The 22,065-nt window shown below is 28.2% G+C and overlaps 1 protein-coding gene across 1 annotated transcript; it reads right to left on the bottom strand.

Annotated features, from left to right (window-relative positions):
- Positions 1-13,779: 13,779 nt before the first annotated feature.
- On the bottom strand, positions 13,780-18,108 carry LOC124940179. Its single transcript, XM_047480662.1, has 10 exons — positions 18,067-18,108; positions 17,781-17,932; positions 17,180-17,368; positions 16,951-17,043; positions 16,692-16,874; positions 16,516-16,618; positions 16,244-16,426; positions 15,613-16,142; positions 14,162-15,531; positions 13,780-14,088 (listed from the first exon to the last, which is right to left on the bottom strand). Exons 2-10 carry the CDS (start codon positions 17,925-17,927, stop codon positions 14,052-14,054), a joined length of 2,835 nt encoding a protein of 944 aa, XP_047336618.1. The 5' UTR covers positions 17,928-17,932; positions 18,067-18,108; the 3' UTR covers positions 13,780-14,051.
- Between the last annotated feature and the right edge of the window lie 3,957 nt (positions 18,109-22,065).

Genomic DNA, 22,065 nt, shown 5'->3' with positions numbered 1-22,065 from the left:
TCATCCAAGGTCTACAGCTTCCTCTCCTCTCGAACAACCTCGCTTTCATACCACTTGTTGGGATACCATGAGATGAAGTATCCCTTAATTCAAGAACAATAACAACATCGAATAATTGCAGAAACGAAAGAAAGAAACTAAAGAACACAAACACAATGTTTATAGTGGTTCAGCCAAAACAGGCCTACATCCACTTTGAAGCACAAGAGACTCTCAACTTTATTATCAAGATTGTTATAGGAGTATTACAATAATTCTCTCATAATGAAATCTCACACTCAACTCACAAGAAAGCAATGCTCTAAAGGCAAAGACTTGACTTTCTAAAATGTCCGACTACACATTTAAATAAGCCTCAATTATGTCAATATCAATATCTTGTTCAAATCTCTCAAAGAGCTTCCAAAATAATCTTACCATATTTCCTAATTGTATTTTAATAACAAAAGATTTACTTTCCTTTTGTGTTAATCTTATTTTCTAATATCAAGATTATACACCAAAAAATATAGTTTCCTTTTATTGAATATACCCTTTCTTTGTACTTAGATTGTGTACCATGAATATACCATATTTGTAATATTGTAAATTCATTCTCCCATTTTAGAAATATAGGATCACATGACGGTTGATCAATGGATGTTTTCAATATTAAATTAAAAAAATGTAATTATCACTAAATTTAATGATGGTATTTAAAATCGTAGTTAAAATTTTTCTTATTAACAACGATTTATTAAACCTATATTAATGCCTTAAATTTATATAACTGCGGCAATACCTTAGTTAAAAGTTTAACAACGGACGATACGAATCAAAGTTAAAACCCTAAACCCTAAACCCTATTATATACCGCAGTTAAACGTGAGTTAAAATTAATTTGTTTTTCATATGATTCTTATTTTAATTTTTTTTTATAATCACTCTTATTTTTTATCTTTTCAAAACCAAATAATACCACGTATAATATGATGATTTTTAATATAATTTTGATGAATTTAAATAAAATATTAGTTTTTATTGGAGAAAGGCTAGACAGTATATATATTAAAATAACAACAATTGCATAAACAATATAAAGTAAGAAATAACTAAAAGTTCTCAATAAAAATGAGGACATGTCAACTTTCTTCCAATAAACTTTCTTCCAAAATGATGACATGTCAATATCTATCATCACTAATTAATGGTTTTAAGCACTTTCGCCCTTGACCAGGCCTACCCTAGCCTTAGCGTTCCTAACATAGGGCCACCAAAAAAAATATTAAATGCAGTTCTCAGAAAGTTTGAATCAAATCATCAAAACCTATAAAATAAATAGTCAATTAACCAAATATCTACTTTGTTTGTTTTCACTTAGATGAGCCAAACAATGAGTAGTTTTTAATGTTGTATTATTTTCTTTTTAGTTTGTATCTAATTTAGGTTTTTTTTTGTATTTGATTGTTGTATTTATAAGTTATATTCGTGATATGTCTTTTGTATTGTAACAAAACAAAAAGATTGTTTTTTTGCTCAATACTAGTGGAGTCTTGTGCACGGATGAAGCTACCTTTAAGGATGGGATGCTAGAAATTTTACTTACACAAAGTTTATTATATATAAATCGTTTCAGAAATTGTAACATTCACTTCAGAAATTGTGACATGGATGAATGTAATCAAGAGATATCTACCGTCCCGCCGCTACCCTAAAATATTGTAATTAGATTACATATTATTTTTCTTATGTTATTAAACACATGATCTTGAAAAATTAAGAGGTCGACTAACGTCAAGACCTTTAAGTCGATAATAGAATTATGATCGACCTATTCCAAGAACATGTTGATTATTTATTTGTAGACAACATCGTTATTGGTCTACACAATTAGTTTATCTATTGTAATAACACTAAAAGTATAAAAAGATTAAATAGTATAATCTTATAGTCTCTTTAATCTAAATGTTTATTCTTTAGTTCTATAATCTTAATACTCTATGTTGATAAATTGAGATAAACATAAGTTGCGGAAACGTACCTGAATTTGGAATGAAGAACAGTTCATTAAGCCGTTCTTCGTTATTCTCTTCTTCTTAATCTTGGATCTTCTCTTGATCTTGGATTTTATTGTTTTGGATCTAGACCTGGATCGGAATGTGGATCTTCTTGTTCTGGATCTGGACCTGGATCGGAATGTCTGATGTGGGTGGGGTTTAAGTCTTCCAACCCTATATTGATAGCCCTCTTGAGTGTTCTTGAGAGATTAACAAAAACTTTATTGTCTGATGAGAGAAACAAATTAGGTAAGTTTTTCTATATGGGTTGGAGACCTAGCTCTAATATACCTATTTATTATTCGGCCATCAACAAAATAATAAATGATATTTCTGCTTCTACACAAATATGTCCCCATATTTATTATAGATGTCTAAATAAGCACATAACATTTATACTTTAATAAATCACTTTATTTGGGCTTTAATATTTATTATGATAACAACTAATATATAATTATTAAATAATATGTATACCTGGAAATAATTCTAATATAATCGTGTTTGGTTATAATTTTACCTTTTGAAAAATATAAAAAAAAACAAGAGAAAATAAATAATTTTATAAAATATAGCATTTCTACCCGGAAAGGACCAAAACTAAGAGTGTGTTACCTCAAAATTGTTCCCATACCAAACTGGGATTTGATTTGGTCAAAAAATTAATTGGAAAAATAAATCTGATAATTAATAAATTAAGCATGTCTATGTCTAGACCTTGACAACATATATATGGAAGTACGAAAAGTCATCCTTCAAATAAAGAATGAGGAGGATTTTGGACCAAATTTTGTCCAACATCCATCCATTAATTAATATGTAATGTTTAAATACTAATTATATAAATATACTTTAAATTTTGTCCAGAGATATAAATGGTATTCATTCTTTTTTTTTTCTTTCTCCTCGTTGTATTTAAAAGGACTTTTTTTAATTAATTTATTTAATTTAATGAAAAAATATGAATATTAAATTGTAATTCAACTTAGCAACTTTCTGGACACAAAATGTTGTAAATGATGCTAATTATTAGCGTAAAATTAATATACACCTAAAAAATAGCGAATTCAAATAAACATCTAAAAATTTTTACTTCAAAATTTGGGTGATAATTGAGAACTTGTCAATTGAGACTTTGAAGAGAAAAATTGTACGTAATGAAAATTATATTTCAAAAGAACTAGACATTGAAATGATCTCAACTTTTATAAAGGTTCCATTACATACCAAAAACAAACATTTAGCAATAAGAACAATAAATACCAATTACTATCCAAAAGACAATCAACAAAACTACTCAGAATTGCACCCAAAAGCATCGAAAGAACAATGAAAAGTGGTTCCATTAGCTTATGGGTTCCGACCCGTCAAAGGCTAACCCCAAGAAGGCGAGCTACTTGATCAAGACCTTTCAGTCGTACTAAAATTATGATAAACCTATTTCAAGAATAATATCCACATGCTAATACTATCCCTCCACCAAATCTTATAAGGTTTATAAAAACAATGTGACTATGACTAATTAATAGTGTAGCATAATTCTTTGATTTCCATTTTAATTCAAGTCCTTTGAATAGAGATTTTGATGTCATCTAAGTTAAACATGATAATTACTTATAAACAGCAATCTGACCATGATTTTAGTTTTGGTAGTTCCAGATTCATAAACTATTTTAATAATGGTAGTTGTTGATTATCTAATTTAACAATGGAGTTTAACAACTTATTACAAAAACATTCATCAACAATATTTTTATTTTGTAACCATCTTTGAGTTATTAATAATTAGGTTATGAAACAACTAATTAATTGAGTAATGAAAATAAATAATATTCATTTAAAAAAAATATAAACTTAACAATCACATATGAACATAAGCCAACTAGAACTTCTCCAACCAAATTAAATAAATAAGTTTCTTATGACTTATTGACTTGGACAAATTAAGTTGAAAACAAATTATACCTAATACAACATGAAAACAGTCTAAACAATCTAATTTAAAATATTCATGAGGGCTGCAAACACATTTTCAGCTGCCAAGAATAATTGAACTCGATAATTAAATCTCACAACTAACCTTCATGTTGATTCTCAACCGAGATTAAGAATATATGATAAATTTAATTAAAGTGTCTTGTTAAGTTTATTGATTAAAAATAACATTTCAAATAAAGAGTCGACACCTAATTTTTCTCGCAAAAGTAGGAAAAGCAAAGATAGTGTAAGAACATTATAGAATCATAGATTCTTTTGAATGAGTTCGGTGCTTAGTTATATGTGAGAAAGGGCAACAGTGTTATGTCTTAAATGTCAATCGTATTGATGGTCTCTACTACTATGTCTTGGCCATTTTTAGAATTTATTTTTACACATTTTATTTGTTTACAAGTTTATACATGCTAAATCTACCTATGCCTAGTTTAAAGAGTGATAGATTTTCACATAAATAGTCAGTCATTTACTATGGACACTATGAACACGACTAGTTCTGTAATATATAGATAAAAAGATTCCATTTATGTGACACTTGTGATGAATAAAAATAAATATACAAAATGAAATATACAAGATGATCATGAAATCATACAAATTATGGATAGTGGATTCATTTTAAACATGCAAGCATAGAGATATTTTAGAAAATCAAACATGGCATGTGGGCATGACACAAATGATGAAAACATTTAACATTGTCAAGAAAAATGAAGAGGAAGTCGGTTGTTAGACTTTGTCTTCGTTTTCATATATAGAGATGTATTGTTTAATTTTAATTAATCTTTTAAGGATTTTAAATTGATTTTTAAGGTGAACCTTTATTTTTAATAACTGAAATATATCCAAACTTACAATTTTCTCTCTCGAATTTCATAAAAGAGACATGGCAGAATGATAAATTTAATTAATAATTTAAATTTAATTTTAAATAGCTAGTCTTTAATTTATAGGGTCCCCACTTGATTTTAATAATTATAGAAAATATATATATATATATATATTATATTGTATATAACGTAATTTCAAATATTCTTTTGAGTTTGATGTTTTATGACACTCGGGAAAGAATTTACGCGTTATGTCCTCCGTGTCTATTAAAAAACGATCTTTACTTCACAGTTTTTTTTGGATATTTATAAATTTGGATTTTTACATTTTATTTATCCAATTATTTTTCCAAATTTTAGATATGTGTTTAAATTTGACATTTTAAATGTTCAAATATTAAATAAATATCGATATTTGGGATTTTTGGTTGAGATTTGTCCAAAGCCTTAGTAAAAATGTCCGCAACTTGATTTTTGGTTGAGATATGTCGAAGATCAATAAAATCGACTTTTTATTTGTCACGAACTACGTGACAATCGATGTCAATGTGTTTTGTACACTCATAGAAGATAGAGTTTTAAGTGATATGAATTGCAGTCTGGTTGTCGCACCAAAGAGGAATGAGAATTTGTAGTTTGACGCCCATATCCAAGAGTAAGTACGATATCCATTGCAATTCACAAACAGTTGATGCAAGACTGCGATACTCCACTTCAACAGAAAATCGAGATACTGTGGTTTTCTTCTTCATTTTCCAAGATATAGGTGCAGTCCCTAATTTGATGTAATATCCTGTAAGCAATCATCGACTATCCAAGCACTTTGCCCAGTCAGAATCAGAAAAAGCTTCAAGAACAATAGGATTAGAAAAAGGGAAAAAAACTTTCAAGGGAAGATGTTCCTTTGAGGTATCTAACAATTTGTAAACTAGCATCCCAATGAACTTTAGTTGGTTTGTGCATGTATTGACTTAGTTGTTGAACACAAAATGCAATGTCCGACCGTGTAAAATTTAGGTAAATTAACCGGCCAATGAGTCTACGGAATGATTTTGGTTCAACAAAAATACTTTGTGAATCTGGTTCAAGTTTGATGTCTTTAAGCATCGGGGATTTAGTCGGCTTAGCTTCAATGAGTCCAAAATCAACAATAATGACAAGAATGTATTTTCTTTGATTGACAAACAAACGTTTGGAGGTTTTTCCAATTTCAAGACCAGGGAAGTACTTTGGTTCCTTTAAGTCTTTAATAGGAAATTTAGAGTCATTGAATTCTTTAGTTTTAGAGATTTTATCAAGACTATTATCAGCCACAAAAATATCATCAACATAAATCAATACCACAGTAATAGTAGAGTTTATTAGTTTCATGAACAAATAGTGATCATGAGATGATTGAATAAAACCAAATTAGTAAGATTATTTGAAAATTTTGTATTTCATTGTCGAAAGGCCTGCTTGAGGCCATAAATACTTCTTTTTAATTCGCAAACCTAATTTGGATAACCTTCAATATAACCATCTGGTTATTGCATATAAATGTCTTCCTCCAAATGGCCATGGATAAAAACATTATGCACATTAATTTGATGAAGAAACTAATTTTTAGCAGCACTTAATGCAATTAAAATTCCTAAAGTCACAAGTTTTTCCACCGGAGCAAAGTTTTGATGAAAATCAATGTCATTTATTTGATTATATCCTTTGACAAATAACAGAGCTTTAAATTTGTCGATTGTACCAACCGAATTTAATTTGGTTTTATAAATTCAATTACTGCCAATAGTCTTTTTATCGTGTGGAAGAGTGGTAATTTCTCAAGTCTTATTGGCTTTCAAGGCTCGAATTTCATCATTCATAACATTGATCCAATCAGAATTAAGAGATGCTTCTTTGTATGTTTGTGGTTCATAAACATATTAAATGTTAGATAGAAAACATTTATAAATAGTATTTGTGCAATTAAAAATAAAAGAAAATGTAGGTGGAAAAATATGATTTGTATTTTGTGTAGCCATGGTATGATTAATCATATAGTCAAACCAGTGAGGATTATTTCGAGATCTTGTTCATTTTCTAGGAACTAAACTAGTTGGTTGAATTTGTTCTTGATTAGGCAGATTAATATTAGGAACATTAAATTAAGTTTCCATAAAGGCATCAAGTTGAATTTCATTAGAAGTATCAAACTCATCAAAAATATCAAACTCATTAGAATTAAAACAAGATGAATTCTCATTATTATTAAAGATATGCCCTGGAGAATCCAAGTTATCTTGTGATTTTAAAACTTTAGATTGAGTAAATGGATAGATATTTAAAAAAAAAAGTAACATCTCTAGAAGTTACAAATTTTGTGAATTCATTTCATATACTATATAACCCTTTTTATCAAGAGGATATCCCAAAAAAATACATTTTTTACATCTAGGTTCAAATTTACTTTTATGAGGTTGAATATTTGTTATGTAACAAAGACAACCAAATATTCACATATAGCTATAGTCAACCTCTTTGTTGGTAAGTAAGGAAAATGGTGTTTGCCAATTGAGTACACCACTAGGTAAATTATTAATTAGATGAGTAGTCACTAAAAGTGAAAATGGCCAAAATTTAATAGGCAATTTTGATTGAAGCATTAGGGATCTTCTCATTTGAGTAAAGTGTCTATGTTTATGCTCCACAGTTACATTTTGTTGTGGATTGTAAACACATGAGGTTTGATGTTGAATGCCAAGATTAGAAAAAAGTTCAAAACATTTTAAATTAATAAATTCAAATCTATTATCACTATTAATAATCTTAACAGATTTTTCGTATTGAATTTTAACCTTATTAAAAAATGATTTTATTGTATTAAAAACCATTATTTTATAAGTTTATTGAATCCAAATCATTATTTTCTTTAAAATCTACAAATTTTAAGAATCAAATCAATTTTTACTGATTTCCATACTGATAAACTAGATTCACATCATTAAACAGACATACAAACATCTTAACACAATGCCTTATATTTTTGCTAAGAAAGTTGATTCTATTATTTGAAACGACCTTTTTAGTCACTTCATAAAGATGAAATCCATTTGCACGAACAAATTATAAAGATTAAAGGGAAACTTCGAATCCAGGTTCTTCTTTTGTTTTCATTTTTCCTCTCAAAAATCTTCAAATTTCACACTACGAGGAGTTGAGTTCCTTTAGTTACATTTTGTTGTGGATTGTAAACACATGAGGTTTGATGTTGAATGCCAAGATTAGAAAAAAGTTTAAAACATTTTAAATTAATAAATTCAAATCTATTATCACTATTAATAATCTTAACAGATTTTTCGTATTGAATTTTAACCTTATTAAAAAATGATTTTATTGAACTAAAAACCATTATTTTATAAGTTTATTGAATCCAACTCATTATTTTATTTAAAATCTACAAATTTTAAGAATCAAATCAATTTTTACTGTTGTCCATACTGATAAACTAGATTCACATCATTAAACAGACATACAAATATCTTAACACAATGCCTTATATTTTTGCTAAGAAAGTTGATTCTATAATTTGAAATGACATTTTTAGTCACTTCATAAAGATGAAATCCATTTGCACGAACAATTATAAAGATTAAAGGGAAACTTCGAATACAAGTTCTTCTTTTGTTTTCATTTTTCCTCTCAAAAATCTTCAAGTTTCACATTACGAGGAGTTGAGTTCCTTGAGTTGCAGCTCAAATAGGTGCAGTCCCTAATTTGATGTAATATCTTGTAAGCGATCATCAAATATCCAAGCACTTTGCCCAGTTAGCATCAGAAAAAGCTTCAAGAACAATATGATTAAAAAAAGGGAAAAAAACTTCCAAGGGAAGATGTTCCTTTGAGGTATCTAACAATTTGTAAACTAGCATCCCAATAAACTTTAGTTGGTTTGTGCATGTATTGACTTAGTTGTTGAACACAAAATGCAACGTCCGACCGTGTAAAATTTAGGTAAATTAACCGGCCAATGAGTCTACAGAATGATTTTGGTTCAACAAAAATACTTTGTGAATCTGGTTCAAGTTTGATGTCTTTAAGCATCGGGGATTTAGTTGGCTTAGTTTCAATGAGTCCAAAATCAGCAATAATGACAAGAATGTATTTTCTTTGATTGACAAACAAACATTTGGAGGTTTTTCCAATTTCAAGACCAAGGAAGTACTTTGGTTCCTTTAAGTCTTTAATAGGAAATTTAGAGTCATTGAATTCTTTAGTTTTAGAGATTTTATCAAGACTATTATCAGCCACAAAAATATCATCAACATAAATCAATACCACGGTAATAGTAGAGTTCATTAGTTTGATGAAAAAATAGTGATCATGAGATGATTGAATAAAACCAAATTATTAAGATTATTTGAAAATTTTGTATTTCATTGTTGAAAGGCCTGCTTGAGGCCATAAATACTTCTTTTTAATTCGCAAACTTAATTTGGATTACCTTCAATATAACCATCTGGTTATTGCATATAAATGTCTTCCTCCAAATGGCCATGGATAAAAGCATTATGCACATTAATTTGATGAAGATACTAATTTTTAGCAGCACTTAATGCAATTAAAATTCGTAAAGTCACAAGTTTTACCACCGGAGCAAAGTTTTGATGAAAATCAATGTCATTTATTTGATTCTATCCTTTGACAACTAACAGAACTTTAAATTTGTCGATTGTACCATCCGAATTTAATTTGGTTTTATAAATTCAATTACTGCCAATAGTCTTTTTATCGTGTGGAAGAGTGGTAACTTCTCAAGTGTTATTGGTTTTCGAGGCTCGAATTTCATCTTTCATAACTTTGATCCAATCAGAATTAAGAGATGCTTCTTTGTATGTTTGTGGTTCATAAACATTTTAAATGTTAGATAGAAAACATTTATAAATAGTATTTGTGCAATTAAAAATAAAAGAAAATGTAGGTGGAAAAATATGATTTGTATTTTGTGTAGCCATGGTATGATTAATCATATAGTCAAACCAGTGAGGATTATTTCGAGATCTTGTTCATTTTCTAGGAACTAAACTAGTTGGTTGAATTTGTTCTTGATTAGGCAGATTAATATTAGGAACATTAAATTAAGTTTCCATAGAGGCATCAAGTTGAATTTCATTAGAAGTATCAAACTCATCAAAAATATCAAACTCATTAGAATTAAAACAAGATGAATTCTCATTATTATTAAAGATATGCCCTGGAGAATCCAAGTTATCTTGTGATTTTAAAACTTTAGATTGAGTAAATGGAAAGATATTTACAAAAAAAAAGTAACATCTCTAGAAGTTACAAATTTTGTGAATTCATTTCATATACTATATAACCCTTTTTATCAAGAGGATATCCCAAAAAAATACATTTTTTACATCTAGGTTCAAAATTACTTTTATGAGGTTGAATATTTGTTATGTAACAAAGACAACCAAATATTCACATATAGCTATAGTCAACCTCTTTGTTGGTAAGTAAGGAAAATGGTGTTTGCCAATTGAGTACACCACTAGGTAAATTATTAATTAGATGAGTAGTCACTAAAAGTGAAAATGGCCAAAATTTAATAGGCAATTTTGATTGAAGCATTAGGGATCTTCTCATTTGAGTAAAGTGTCTATGTTTATGCTCCACAGTTACATTTTGTTGTGGATTGTAAACACATGAGGTTTGATGTTGAATGCCAAGATTAGAAAAAAGTTCAAAACATTTTAAATTAATAAATTCAAATCTATTATCACTATTAATAATCTTAACAGATTTTTCGTATTGAATTTTAACCTTATTAAAAAATGATTTTATTGTATTAAAAATCATTATTTTATATGTTTATTGAATCCAACTCATTATTTTCTTTAAAATCTACAAATTTTAAGAATCAAATCAATTTTTACTGATTTCCATACTGATAAACTAGATTCACATCATTAAACAGACATACAAACATCTTAACACAATGCCTTATATTTTTGCTAAGAAAGTTGATTCTATTATTTGAAACGACCTTTTTAGTCACTTCATAAAGATGAAATCCATTTGCACGAACAAATTATAAAGATTAAAGGGAAACTTCGAATCCAGGTTCTTCTTTTGTTTTCATTTTTCCTCTCAAAAATCTTCAAATTTCACACTACGAGGAGTTGAGTTCCTTGAGTTACATTTTGTTGTGGATTGTAAACACATGAGGTTTGATGTTGAATGCCAAGATTAGAAAAAAGTTTAAAACATTTTAAATTAATAAATTCAAATCTATTATCACTATTAATAATCTTAACAGATTTTTCGTATTGAATTTTAACCTTATTAAAAAATGATTTTATTGAACTAAAAACCATTATTTTATAAGTTTATTGAATCCAACTCATTATTTTATTTAAAATCTACAAATTTTAAGAATCAAATCAATTTTTACTGTTTTCCATACTGATAAACTAGATTCACATCATTAAACAGACATACAAATATCTTAACACAATGCCTTATATTTTTGCTAAGAAAGTTGATTCTATAATTTGAAATGACATTTTTAGTCACTTCATAAAGATGAAATCCATTTGCACGAACAATTATAAAGATTAAAGGGAAACTTCGAATACAAGTTCTTCTTTTGTTTTCATTTTTCCTCTCAAAAATCTTCAAGTTTCACATTACGAGGAGTTGAGTTCCTTGAGTTGCAGCTCAAATAGGTGCAGTCCCTAATTTGATGTAATATCTTGTAAGCGATCATCAACTATCCAAGCACTTTGCCCAGTTAGCATCAGAAAAAGCTTCAAGAACAATATGATTAAAAAAAGGGAAAAAAAACTTCCAAGGGAAGATGTTCCTTTGAGGTATCTAACAATTTGTAAACTAGCATCCCAATAAACTTTAGTTGGTTTGTGCATGTATTGACTTAGTTGTTGAACACAAAATGCAATGTCCGACCGTGTAAAATTTAGGTAAATTAACCGGCCAATGAGTCTACGTAATGATTTTGGTTCAACAAAAATACTTTGTGAATCTGGTTCAAGTTTGATGTCTTTAAGCATCGGGGATTTAGTTGGCTTAGTTTCAATGAGTCCAAAATCAGCAATAATGACAAGAATGTATTTTCTTTGATTGACAAACAAACATTTGGAGGTTTTTCCAATTTCAAGACCAAGGAAGTACTTTGGTTCCTTTAAGTCTTTAATAGGAAATTTAGAGTCATTGAATTCTTTAGTTTTAGAGATTTTATCAAGACTATTATCAGCCACAAAAATATCATCAACATAAATCAATACCACGGTAATAGTAGAGTTCATTAGTTTGATGAAAAAATAGTGATCATGAGATGATTGAATAAAACCAAATTATTAAGATTATTTGAAAATTTTGTATTTCATTGTCGAAAGGCCTGCTTGAGGCCATAAATACTTCTTTTTAATTCGCAAACTTAATTTGGATTACCTTCAATATAACCATCTGGTTATTGCATATAAATGTCTTCCTCCAAATGGTCATGGATAAAAGCATTATGCACATTAATTTGATGAAGATACTAATTTTTAGCAGCACTTAATGCTATTAAAATTCGTAAAGTCACAAGTTTTGCCACCGGAGCAAAGTTTTGATGAAAATCAATGTCATTTATTTGATTCTATCCTTTGACAACTAACAGAGCTTTAAATTTGTCGATTGTACCATCCGAATTTAATTTGGTTTTATAAATTCAATTACTGCCAATAGTCTTTTTATCGTGTGGAAGAGTGGTAACTTCTCAAGTGTTATTGGCTTTCGAGGCTCGAATTTCATCTTTCATAACTTTGATCCAATCAGAATTAAGAGATGCTTCTTTGTATGTTTGTGGTTCATAAACATTTTAAATGTTAGATAAAAAACATTTATAAATAGTATTTGTGCAATTAAAAATAAAAGAAAATGTAGGTGGAAAATATGATTTGTATTTTGTGTAGCCATGGTATGATTAATCATATAGTCAAACCAGTGAGGATTATTTCGAGATCTTGTTCATTTTCTAGGAACTAAACTAGTTTGTTGAGCTTGTTCTTGATTAGGCAGATTAATATTAGGAACATTAAATTAAGTTTCCATAGAGGCATCAAGTTGAATTTCATTAGAAGTATCAAACTCATCAAAAATATCAAACTCATCAGAATTAAAACAAGATGATTTCTCATTATTATTAAAGAAATGCCTTGGAGAATCCAAGTTATCTTGTGATTTTAAAACTCCAGATTTAGCAAATGGAAAGATATTTAAAAAAAATAACATCTCTAGAAGTTACAAATTTTGTGAATTCATTTCATATACTATATAACCCTTTTTATCAAGAGGATATCCCAAAAAAAAATACATTTTTTACATCTAAGTTCAAATTTACTTTTATGAGGTTAAATATTTGTTATGTAACAAAGACAACCAAATATTCACATATATGGTGTTTGCCAATTGAGTACACTACTAGGTAAATTATTAATTAGATGAGTAGTCACTAAAAGAGAAAATGGTCAAAATTTAATAGGTAATTTTGATTGAAGCATTAGGGATCTTTCTATTTGAGTAAGGTGTCTATGTTTATACTCCACAATTGCATTTTGGTGTGAATTATAAGGACATGAGGTTTGATGTTGAATGCCAAGATTAGAAAAAAGTTCAAAACATTTTGAATTAATAAATTCAAATCTATTATCACTATTAATAATCTTAACAAATTTTTCGTATTGAATTTTAACCTTATTAAAAAATGATTTTATTGTACTAAAAACTATTATTTTATAAGTTTCCTAAATCCAACTCATTATTTTCTTTAAAAACTACAAATTTTAAGAATCAAATCAAGTTTTACTGTTTTCCATACTGATAAACTAGATTCACATCATTAAACAGACATACAAACATCTTAACACAATGCCTTATATTTTTGCTAAGAAAACTTGATTCTATAATTTGAAATGACCTTTTTAGTCACTTAATAAAGATGAAATCCATTTGCACTAACAAATTATAAAGATTAAAGGGAAACTTCGAATCCAAGTTCTTCTTTTGTTTTCATTTTTCCTCTCAAAAATCTTCAAGTTTCACACTACGAGGAGTTGAGTTCCTTGAGTTGCAGCTCAAATATCTCCTACAAGACTTCTATTCACCATCAATGTCTCAGGACTTCCTTTAGTTCCTTGAGTTTCTCAAATTATTCCTTCTTACACAAGTTCGATCCTTCCTTTTTCCTGCCAATTAAATCGCAAAAATTGAGAAGTATAACATAACCATTCAAAAAGATCATAACCAGTTATGAAGTACCTTTGTGGCACTCTTGAATATCTCATTTCTATCTCCATGAGAGGAGGAGGTCCACATGTAGTAGTCAAGTGTGGATTTCTAAATGTAGTGTTTTCAATGGGAGGCCTAGTACGTCGATCCTTCCGAATGTTTCCAGTGTTTGTATTGGAACTTGATCCTTCCGAATGAGACCAATTTGGATTTGGACCACGGTTGTGAGCAAATCCAGGTCTAGTTCCTCCTACATGTCTCCTCTCAAAAGGCACCAAAACCGAGTTGTTGCCATGGCTACTGAACTGGGTAGTGTTTGCATTGGAACTTGATCCTTCCGAATGAGACCGATTTGGATTTGGACCACGGTTGTGAGCAAATCCAGGTGTAGTTCCTCCTACACGTCTCCTCTCCAAAGGCACCAAAACCGAGTTGTTGCGATGACTACTGAACTGGGTAGTGTTTGCATTGGAACTTGATCCTTCCAAATGAGACCGATTTGGATTTGGACCACGGTTGTGAGCAAATCCAGGTGTAGTTCCTCCTGCACGTCTCCTCTCCAAAGGCACCAAACCCGAGTTGTTGCCATGGCTACTTAACTGGGTAGTGTTTGCATTGGAACTTGATCCTTCCAAATGAGACCGATTTGGATTTGGACCACGGTTGTGAGCAAATCCAGGTGTAGTTCCTCCTGCACGTCTCCTCTCCAAAGGCACCAAAACCGAGTTGTTGCCATGGCTACTTAACTGGGTAGTGTTTGCATTGGAACTTGATCCTTCCGAATGAGACCGATATGGATTTGGACCACGGTTGTGAGCAAATCCAGGTGTAGTTCCTCCTGCATGTCTCCTCTCCAAAGGCATCAAAACCGAGCTGTTGCCATGACTACTGAACTGGGTAGTGTTTGCATTGGAACTTGATCCTTTCGATTGATACCGATTTGGATTTGGACCACGGTTGTGAGCAAATCCAGGTGTAGTTCCTCGTGCATGTCTCTTCTCCAAAGGCACCAAAACCGAGTTGTTGCCATGACTACTGAACTGGTTAGTGTTTGCATTGGAACTTGATCCTTTCGAATGAGACCGATTTGGATTTGGACCACGGTTGTGAGCAAATCTAGGTGTAGTTCCGCCTGCATGTCTCCTTTCCAAAGGCACCAAATCCGAGTTGTTGCCATGGCTACTGAACTGGGTAGTGTTTGCATTGGAACTTGATCCTTCCGAATGAGACCGATTTGGATTTGGACCACGGTTGTGAGCAAATCCAGGTGTAGTTCCTCCTGCATGTCTCCTCTCCAAAGGCACCAAAGAGTTGTTGCCATGACTACTGATCTGGGTATTGTTATTCTGCCTTCTATGCTTCCAATAAGTAGGTCTCTCTCTACCGTTTAAAGACCAGTTCTGCAGATTTGGAATGTGATAATCAAATTTATTATTTCAGAAGTATTAAAAAAGAAAAAGGGAAACTGTGCTGGGTTGTACCGGTCGAGGGTGGAAAAGTTGAGTACCGCCCGGGTGCATTGGTCTTTTTTCTGAACCAGATGACAATTTCAATGTATCCTTTCCCATAGCCAATGATGGTGCTTGGGGAGGAACACACAAAGGAGCATTGGACAATACAAGAGGAGGAGAGTATATTCTATTTTTCACACCAACCTTACTCCAGAATAGGTTCCTTATATGGTCATCGAATTCTCCAGTGAGCTCAGATAGTGGATACCGACATTCTAAGTCAGTCGCTATACAATCAAGGTCCAGACTCTCCGAACCATCTGTAGAGCTCTCGTCATCACTATCTATGAACACCAAATTCTCATCAGATCCTCCTTCAGATGTTGCACTTTTCTCAGACTTCACATTTTCGGAAGTGGATAATCTGTGTCCATGCATCCTTATTGTGGTCGAGAAGAACTTCTTCATACTGTGTGCAATTTCGTCGCTTGGAGATTCAAGTGCTAGGCGGAGAGTCTTAGCGCCCAACCTAAATGCACTGCATATACGTTGAAAGTTACCTATAAAAACATAAACATAATATATGTTAACCATATAACAGTTATTCAATAATTAGGAAACAGATAATGAATAAAATAGATAGTTTGAAGAGTGTCCCAACCTTTATTGACACTGCGTCCAAGGTTGTTGTTTTCCTTCATCGGATCAACGATGTTAAGGAACTTTACAGGGAAAGTTTTCAAATTGGCATCAAGTCTTGATGCAACAGTGAAGAAATCCGTATAATCACTAAGAAAATCTTCGGAAAACAAGAAATCATTTTCCAAATTCTCCGGGTTCTCAACTGTAAAATTCATGTGCAAAAAAGATGCATTTTAGTTTTCCAAAATTAAATATCCCAATAACTATTATTTAAAAAAAAATCAAACTTACAAACTATTTTTGGCAGTGCTGATTTTAATATTGGACCTTTCAAACTAACTCCTAGATTTGTCCAGTCAAACTTGCTGAAGTAATCCAAGAACCGATAAAGAACCTAAATGGTTTAAGGAATTGTAATAAAATGCATGAATTTCTAATATATATCTAGTTCAAAAAAGATGAATTACCTCAAGAGGCTGGTTTAAGTCCTGATTGAACACTTGGAAGATGTACAATACCATTGTTTCCAAACCATATGTAGAAATCAGTCCATTGTGTGCACCAAGAAGGCGGCTTTCATGAAAACACCAGGTCTTTATTAGAATAAAGCTACGTTTCAAGAGGTGGTCCTTCCCAATAACTTGATCCATCTATAAATGTGAAAGAACTTCGCCTTCTTAGATTTTTCTTTTCGTATGTTGAATTAAGATAAAAATAACACATTACCTTCTCGAGAAAACATAAACTAGAAAGACCGCCTAATTGGTTGAACGAAATGTCAACCGCTGTGTTCTGAACAAAAAATTTTATAACCTTTACCTGTCATCACCAACACACAAACCATCACAAATAAAGAAATAGAGAAATAGTTAGGATGATCCTTTCTTTGACATTGTTACAGAAATTAAATAATTCTAAACATATGAGGAGAATCAATCAAACTTTAAATTCAGACCTCAGCACCATCAATGAAGTGTATTGACTTCACTTTGAACTGAGCTTTCTCATTCAATTGTTCCCTCAGAAGAAAAGCATGCAAATCAACCGGCAACATGTGTTTACCATCAGGGTTGTAAACCACGGTTAAGTCAATATCCCCATCTGGGAGATAGGTCTTTAAAGGACCAGAGCCATATGGAAACACCTTCAAACAAGATGAATTCATTTTTATTATGAAATACATATTTATTTTCAGATGAAAGAAATAAGGTAAAGAAATTAAAGTGGGAATTTACTGATTGCTAATGAAGTTAGAAAATAATTCAACACTCAAAGTATGGTATGAAGGATGAATTGATTTATTCTTTGACATAGTAATCAATCACATGGGATCTGTATATAACATGATGTGAAGTTAATTTATGCATAAACAACCAACACCAAAAGAAGAAACCCATGATTTGTATTCTGTATTTTGTATATATAGAGAGAGAAAATAGAAAAATGATCATGGAATTCAAGGTTTATGATCTCTCTGCACCCTAAACCTTCTTCATTCTTCTATCTATGCAATTGGAAAGCTAAAAGGAGAATTACAAAAAGCAGAACTGACATACCTCGTGTCCAAAGGTTGTTTTAACGAGTTTCTGAATGTACTCGATTATCTCCTTCCTCTTCTCTTCCGAGTCGAGGGTTGGTTGAATGCACTGTAAAACCACATTGATGGTTTCATCAGCAACAGATACAGGTCGGCGATCTTCCATATAGACTATCTAAACAACAAAAAATGAGAAGATCAAACTATACCCACATTATATATATATACATATACCCGTTGACAGAAGATAAAATCAATTTGAAAGAAAGATATGAATCAAAATTCAAAAGCTTTTTTCTTTTTACCAGTAAAGCAAAACAAAAGCAAAAACCCTCTAATCACTCTCACTCTCTCTCTATCTTCTTCTTTTTTCTCTCTTTCTCTCTCTAGTCTGGTTCTTACATTTAAATTAGAGATTATGTCATATGTATTTTTTTTTTTTTACAATTTCTTACCGCTAATAAATGAAAATAAAGTGAAAAAAATATTCTTAGTAGAGTAAATTCATGTTTATCTTTGTTTTATTTATTTATTTTTAATTTATTACATTTGTAAGAATATAATTTAAGAATTAATTCAATATTTCATTGATTTTACTTGTTTTATCAAGAGTTCTCTTATACTGAATTTTATTTTATTTTGTAAAACAATTGTTTTGTATTACTTCTTTTTTATGGATTAAGTTTGAAAAAATTCTATGGCGCAATAATCTTTATATAATATTTTGATTTGTACTAACTTTTGATTATTGTCGGTAGTGTATTATATTATCTTCTAGGTTTTTATTGTTCGATTGTGTACCGTTAATAGATAAATGAATCAAATAGATTTTAAAACAATAACTAAAAGAAAAGTTTTGTTGTTTGCTTATGTATTACATCTCTCGTATGAAGTTGTGTAGTGTTCATTTGGGGATAAATTGAATAGATTGTGAACCAATAATGAATACGAGAGTTTTAATGTTTATGTATCGCGTTTTTATCTAATTGTATTACCAATAATGAATACAAATTTTTGTCGGTTATGTATTACATTTTATCTTATATACAATACCATGTTTGATTCTCATTTTTTTTTGGAAAGTTTGTGTACGGTTTGACGACAAATGAATCAAATGAATATTAAACTAATAAAAAATATGAGAGTTTTGTCGGTTATGTATTATGTTTTAGCTTATACAAACAATACAATTATAGGTCCCGATTTATTTTTTTGCATTACCGACAAATAAATAAATGGATCTTAAACCTATATAGGTGTTTTTTGTACAAAAAGTTTTGATGATTTTTTAAACTCGATTCTGTTTGATTATTTAAATGACTCAAATCAATCCAACATTATTTTACTACATCTCTTTTGTCATATTATTTATTTATTAATTAAAATATTTTATATTTTAAATTATTATTTTTATTTTATTATATATTATTATTTTTAATTTTTTTTACTAAAAATATATACTTTCTTAAAATTATTATTAATCATTACTTTTTTTCTTTTTTTATATTATTAATATAATCTCAATCTCTTTCCATATGCTATTAATATAATCTCAATTTTAACATAGCCTTAATTTTACTTAATTTTATTTTAATTTTGGTAAAAATCAACTAGTTTTAATGACATTAATTTGTTGACATTGAAATTTAGTAAAACCTTTATTTGTATTCTTTACAAACTTACAATATTATTTTATATTTTAAGTTTAATTTTTATTAAAATATTTTCATTTAAATAACAAGAAGTAAAGGATAATGATAATTTCTTGAAGAGAAAAAAATCTTTGTTTTTCTTTATAAAAATCAAATAAAAGATTATCTTGAGTTGTATTAAATATTTAGCAATTCTTTAAAAAAAAAAAAAAAAACAGGTGTGAATGTCTAGTTCCTGTTTGACGGAGAGTGAATAATTATAATATTTTATTTTAATATAAATATTAATTATTTAACTTTTATATTTATTTTAATACATTTACTATGGATCCAAGATTAGTATTGTAATAATTATTATGATTGTAACAATTAATATTTATACTTTTGTAATTCAATACATGATAATCTTTTATTTTATTTAGATAGCGTAATTCAATGCAATCTAATATTTTATTTTACTTTTAATATTGTAAGTTAAAATTTTATTTTATTTTAGTATAACTATTTTTATTTAAATATTAATAATTTCACTAATATAACTAATATTATTACACCATCAAAGGTAGAAAATATAAAAGTTAAATAATAATAATAATAATAATAATAATAATAATAATAATAATAATAATAATAATAATAAACTATCTAAGGGTAACAAATTGGACTTTCAATAAGTGGGATGACCGATCAATTATTATTGGATCTTAATATGATTGTTACATGAATGAAGACTTTCAATAAGTGGGATGACTGATCAATTATATTGTCTATTAATTTGATAATTTTACTCATAATTAAATTTACATTCATTATAATACTATCATAATTGATTGGTTTATTGTTAAAAGTTAAAAGTTTTTTTTAATTAATTTAAAATAATATATTATAATAATTAATGAGACTATATATAAGTCAAGTGTTTTAAATTATTTGAATGGTTATACAAGTTTAAAAATTTACTAATAAGAATATATTATTCATTAGTCTAAAGTGTTAGACTTTTTTATAGTGATTATTTAAATAATTATAATTAAAAATTATATTATTTTTTTATCTCATTACTTAATTTATTACTTAAAATATTAAAATATTTTTTATTTTAAATTATTATTATTTATTTTATCATTATATTAATATCTTTTAAATATTTTTAATAAAAAAATTATTATCCTCTCAAAATTATCAGCAATCATTAGTTTATAAATAATGATGTTATTAAATAATTTAATCCAAACACAGCCTTAAGGTTAGTGTTTGATAAATGATTTTAGGTTTTTCTTAGTTTTTATCTCAAAATTCAACCATCTATTAATTTTTTTTTATCTATTTAAATACTAAAAATATTTAATTTTCTAATTATATAAAATTAATTTATCTTTAAAAATTAAAGGATATATTTTACTTTTAACCATAACAAAACTGATTTTTAAAATTTAATCAAATATAATTTTTTAGAAAAAAATATAAAAAAACCTAAATAAATAAAAATCTAAAGAGCCCTTAATAACAATATTCTAAATCTTTGAAAAAAAAAATCAGAGTTGATTTTCATCCTTAAACATGGGGTCCACGTCCTCACAATCTTATAATGAAGGTACATATTGAGTTTATTCGATTAAGGTTATTTGAAAAATATATAGAAGAAAAAATAATGATAAATAATAATTTGATAATTATTTTTGGTAAAAAAATGATAAAATATTAATATATAAATAACATAAAAAATAATAATTTAAAATAAAAAGTATTTTAATATTTTAATTAATTATTTAAATTATATAATAAATAAAATGAAGGTAAAATAATATTTGATTTTATTTCGATTATATTAAAAACTCACATTGACATATAGTCATAATTGATAGTCTCATAAGTGTGTGGCTACCTGTTAGTTCAATGTTATCTTAGTAGTGCTCAAATCCATTCAATAATTAACAAATGCCACTCTTTAAATTTAGTAGAGAAAATAATATATTAAATATTTTTATAATTTTTTTTTATTTTAAATCATTATTAATTAAATATATATATATATATATATATTATTACAAGAAATAACATAATAACTTTTAAAAAAAATAGTACTAACTAAATATATATAACATTAATATTATTTGTTAATGACATAAGAAAGTTATATATATATTTTTACCGATAATATTAACACATTAAGAAAATTATGTACTAATAAGAAACAACATAATAATTTTAAAAAATATATTATTAAATATATATCATATTAATATTATTTATTAGTGACATAAAAATTTAAATCATTATATTTTTTTTATAAGAATAACATAATAATTTTTTATATATATTTAATGATATATATATATATATATATATATATATATATATATAATTTAATGCATAATTTTTTCCTTTAAATTCTCAACCATACTAATATTAATATTAATGTTATATATATCTAAGTAATATTATCAATGTAAATATGTAAATGTAAATATATATATATATATATATATATATATATATATATATATATATATATATCATTAAATATATATATAAAAAATTAGAGGAGTGATAGAAGGAGGGAATTTAGTGAGGGAATTTGGTGAGGGAATGACGTGGCATCACCTTCATTGGAAATATAAAAGTCGGAGGAAAGAGAGAAAAAAGAGAAAT

The sequence above is a fragment of the Impatiens glandulifera genome, chromosome 5, assembly GCF_907164915.1.
Source record: "Impatiens glandulifera chromosome 5, dImpGla2.1, whole genome shotgun sequence".
Taxonomy (NCBI): Eukaryota; Viridiplantae; Streptophyta; class Magnoliopsida; order Ericales; family Balsaminaceae; genus Impatiens; species Impatiens glandulifera.
Note: the sequence above shows the minus strand (reverse complement) of the source record. Positions and strands in the feature narration are given on the sequence as shown.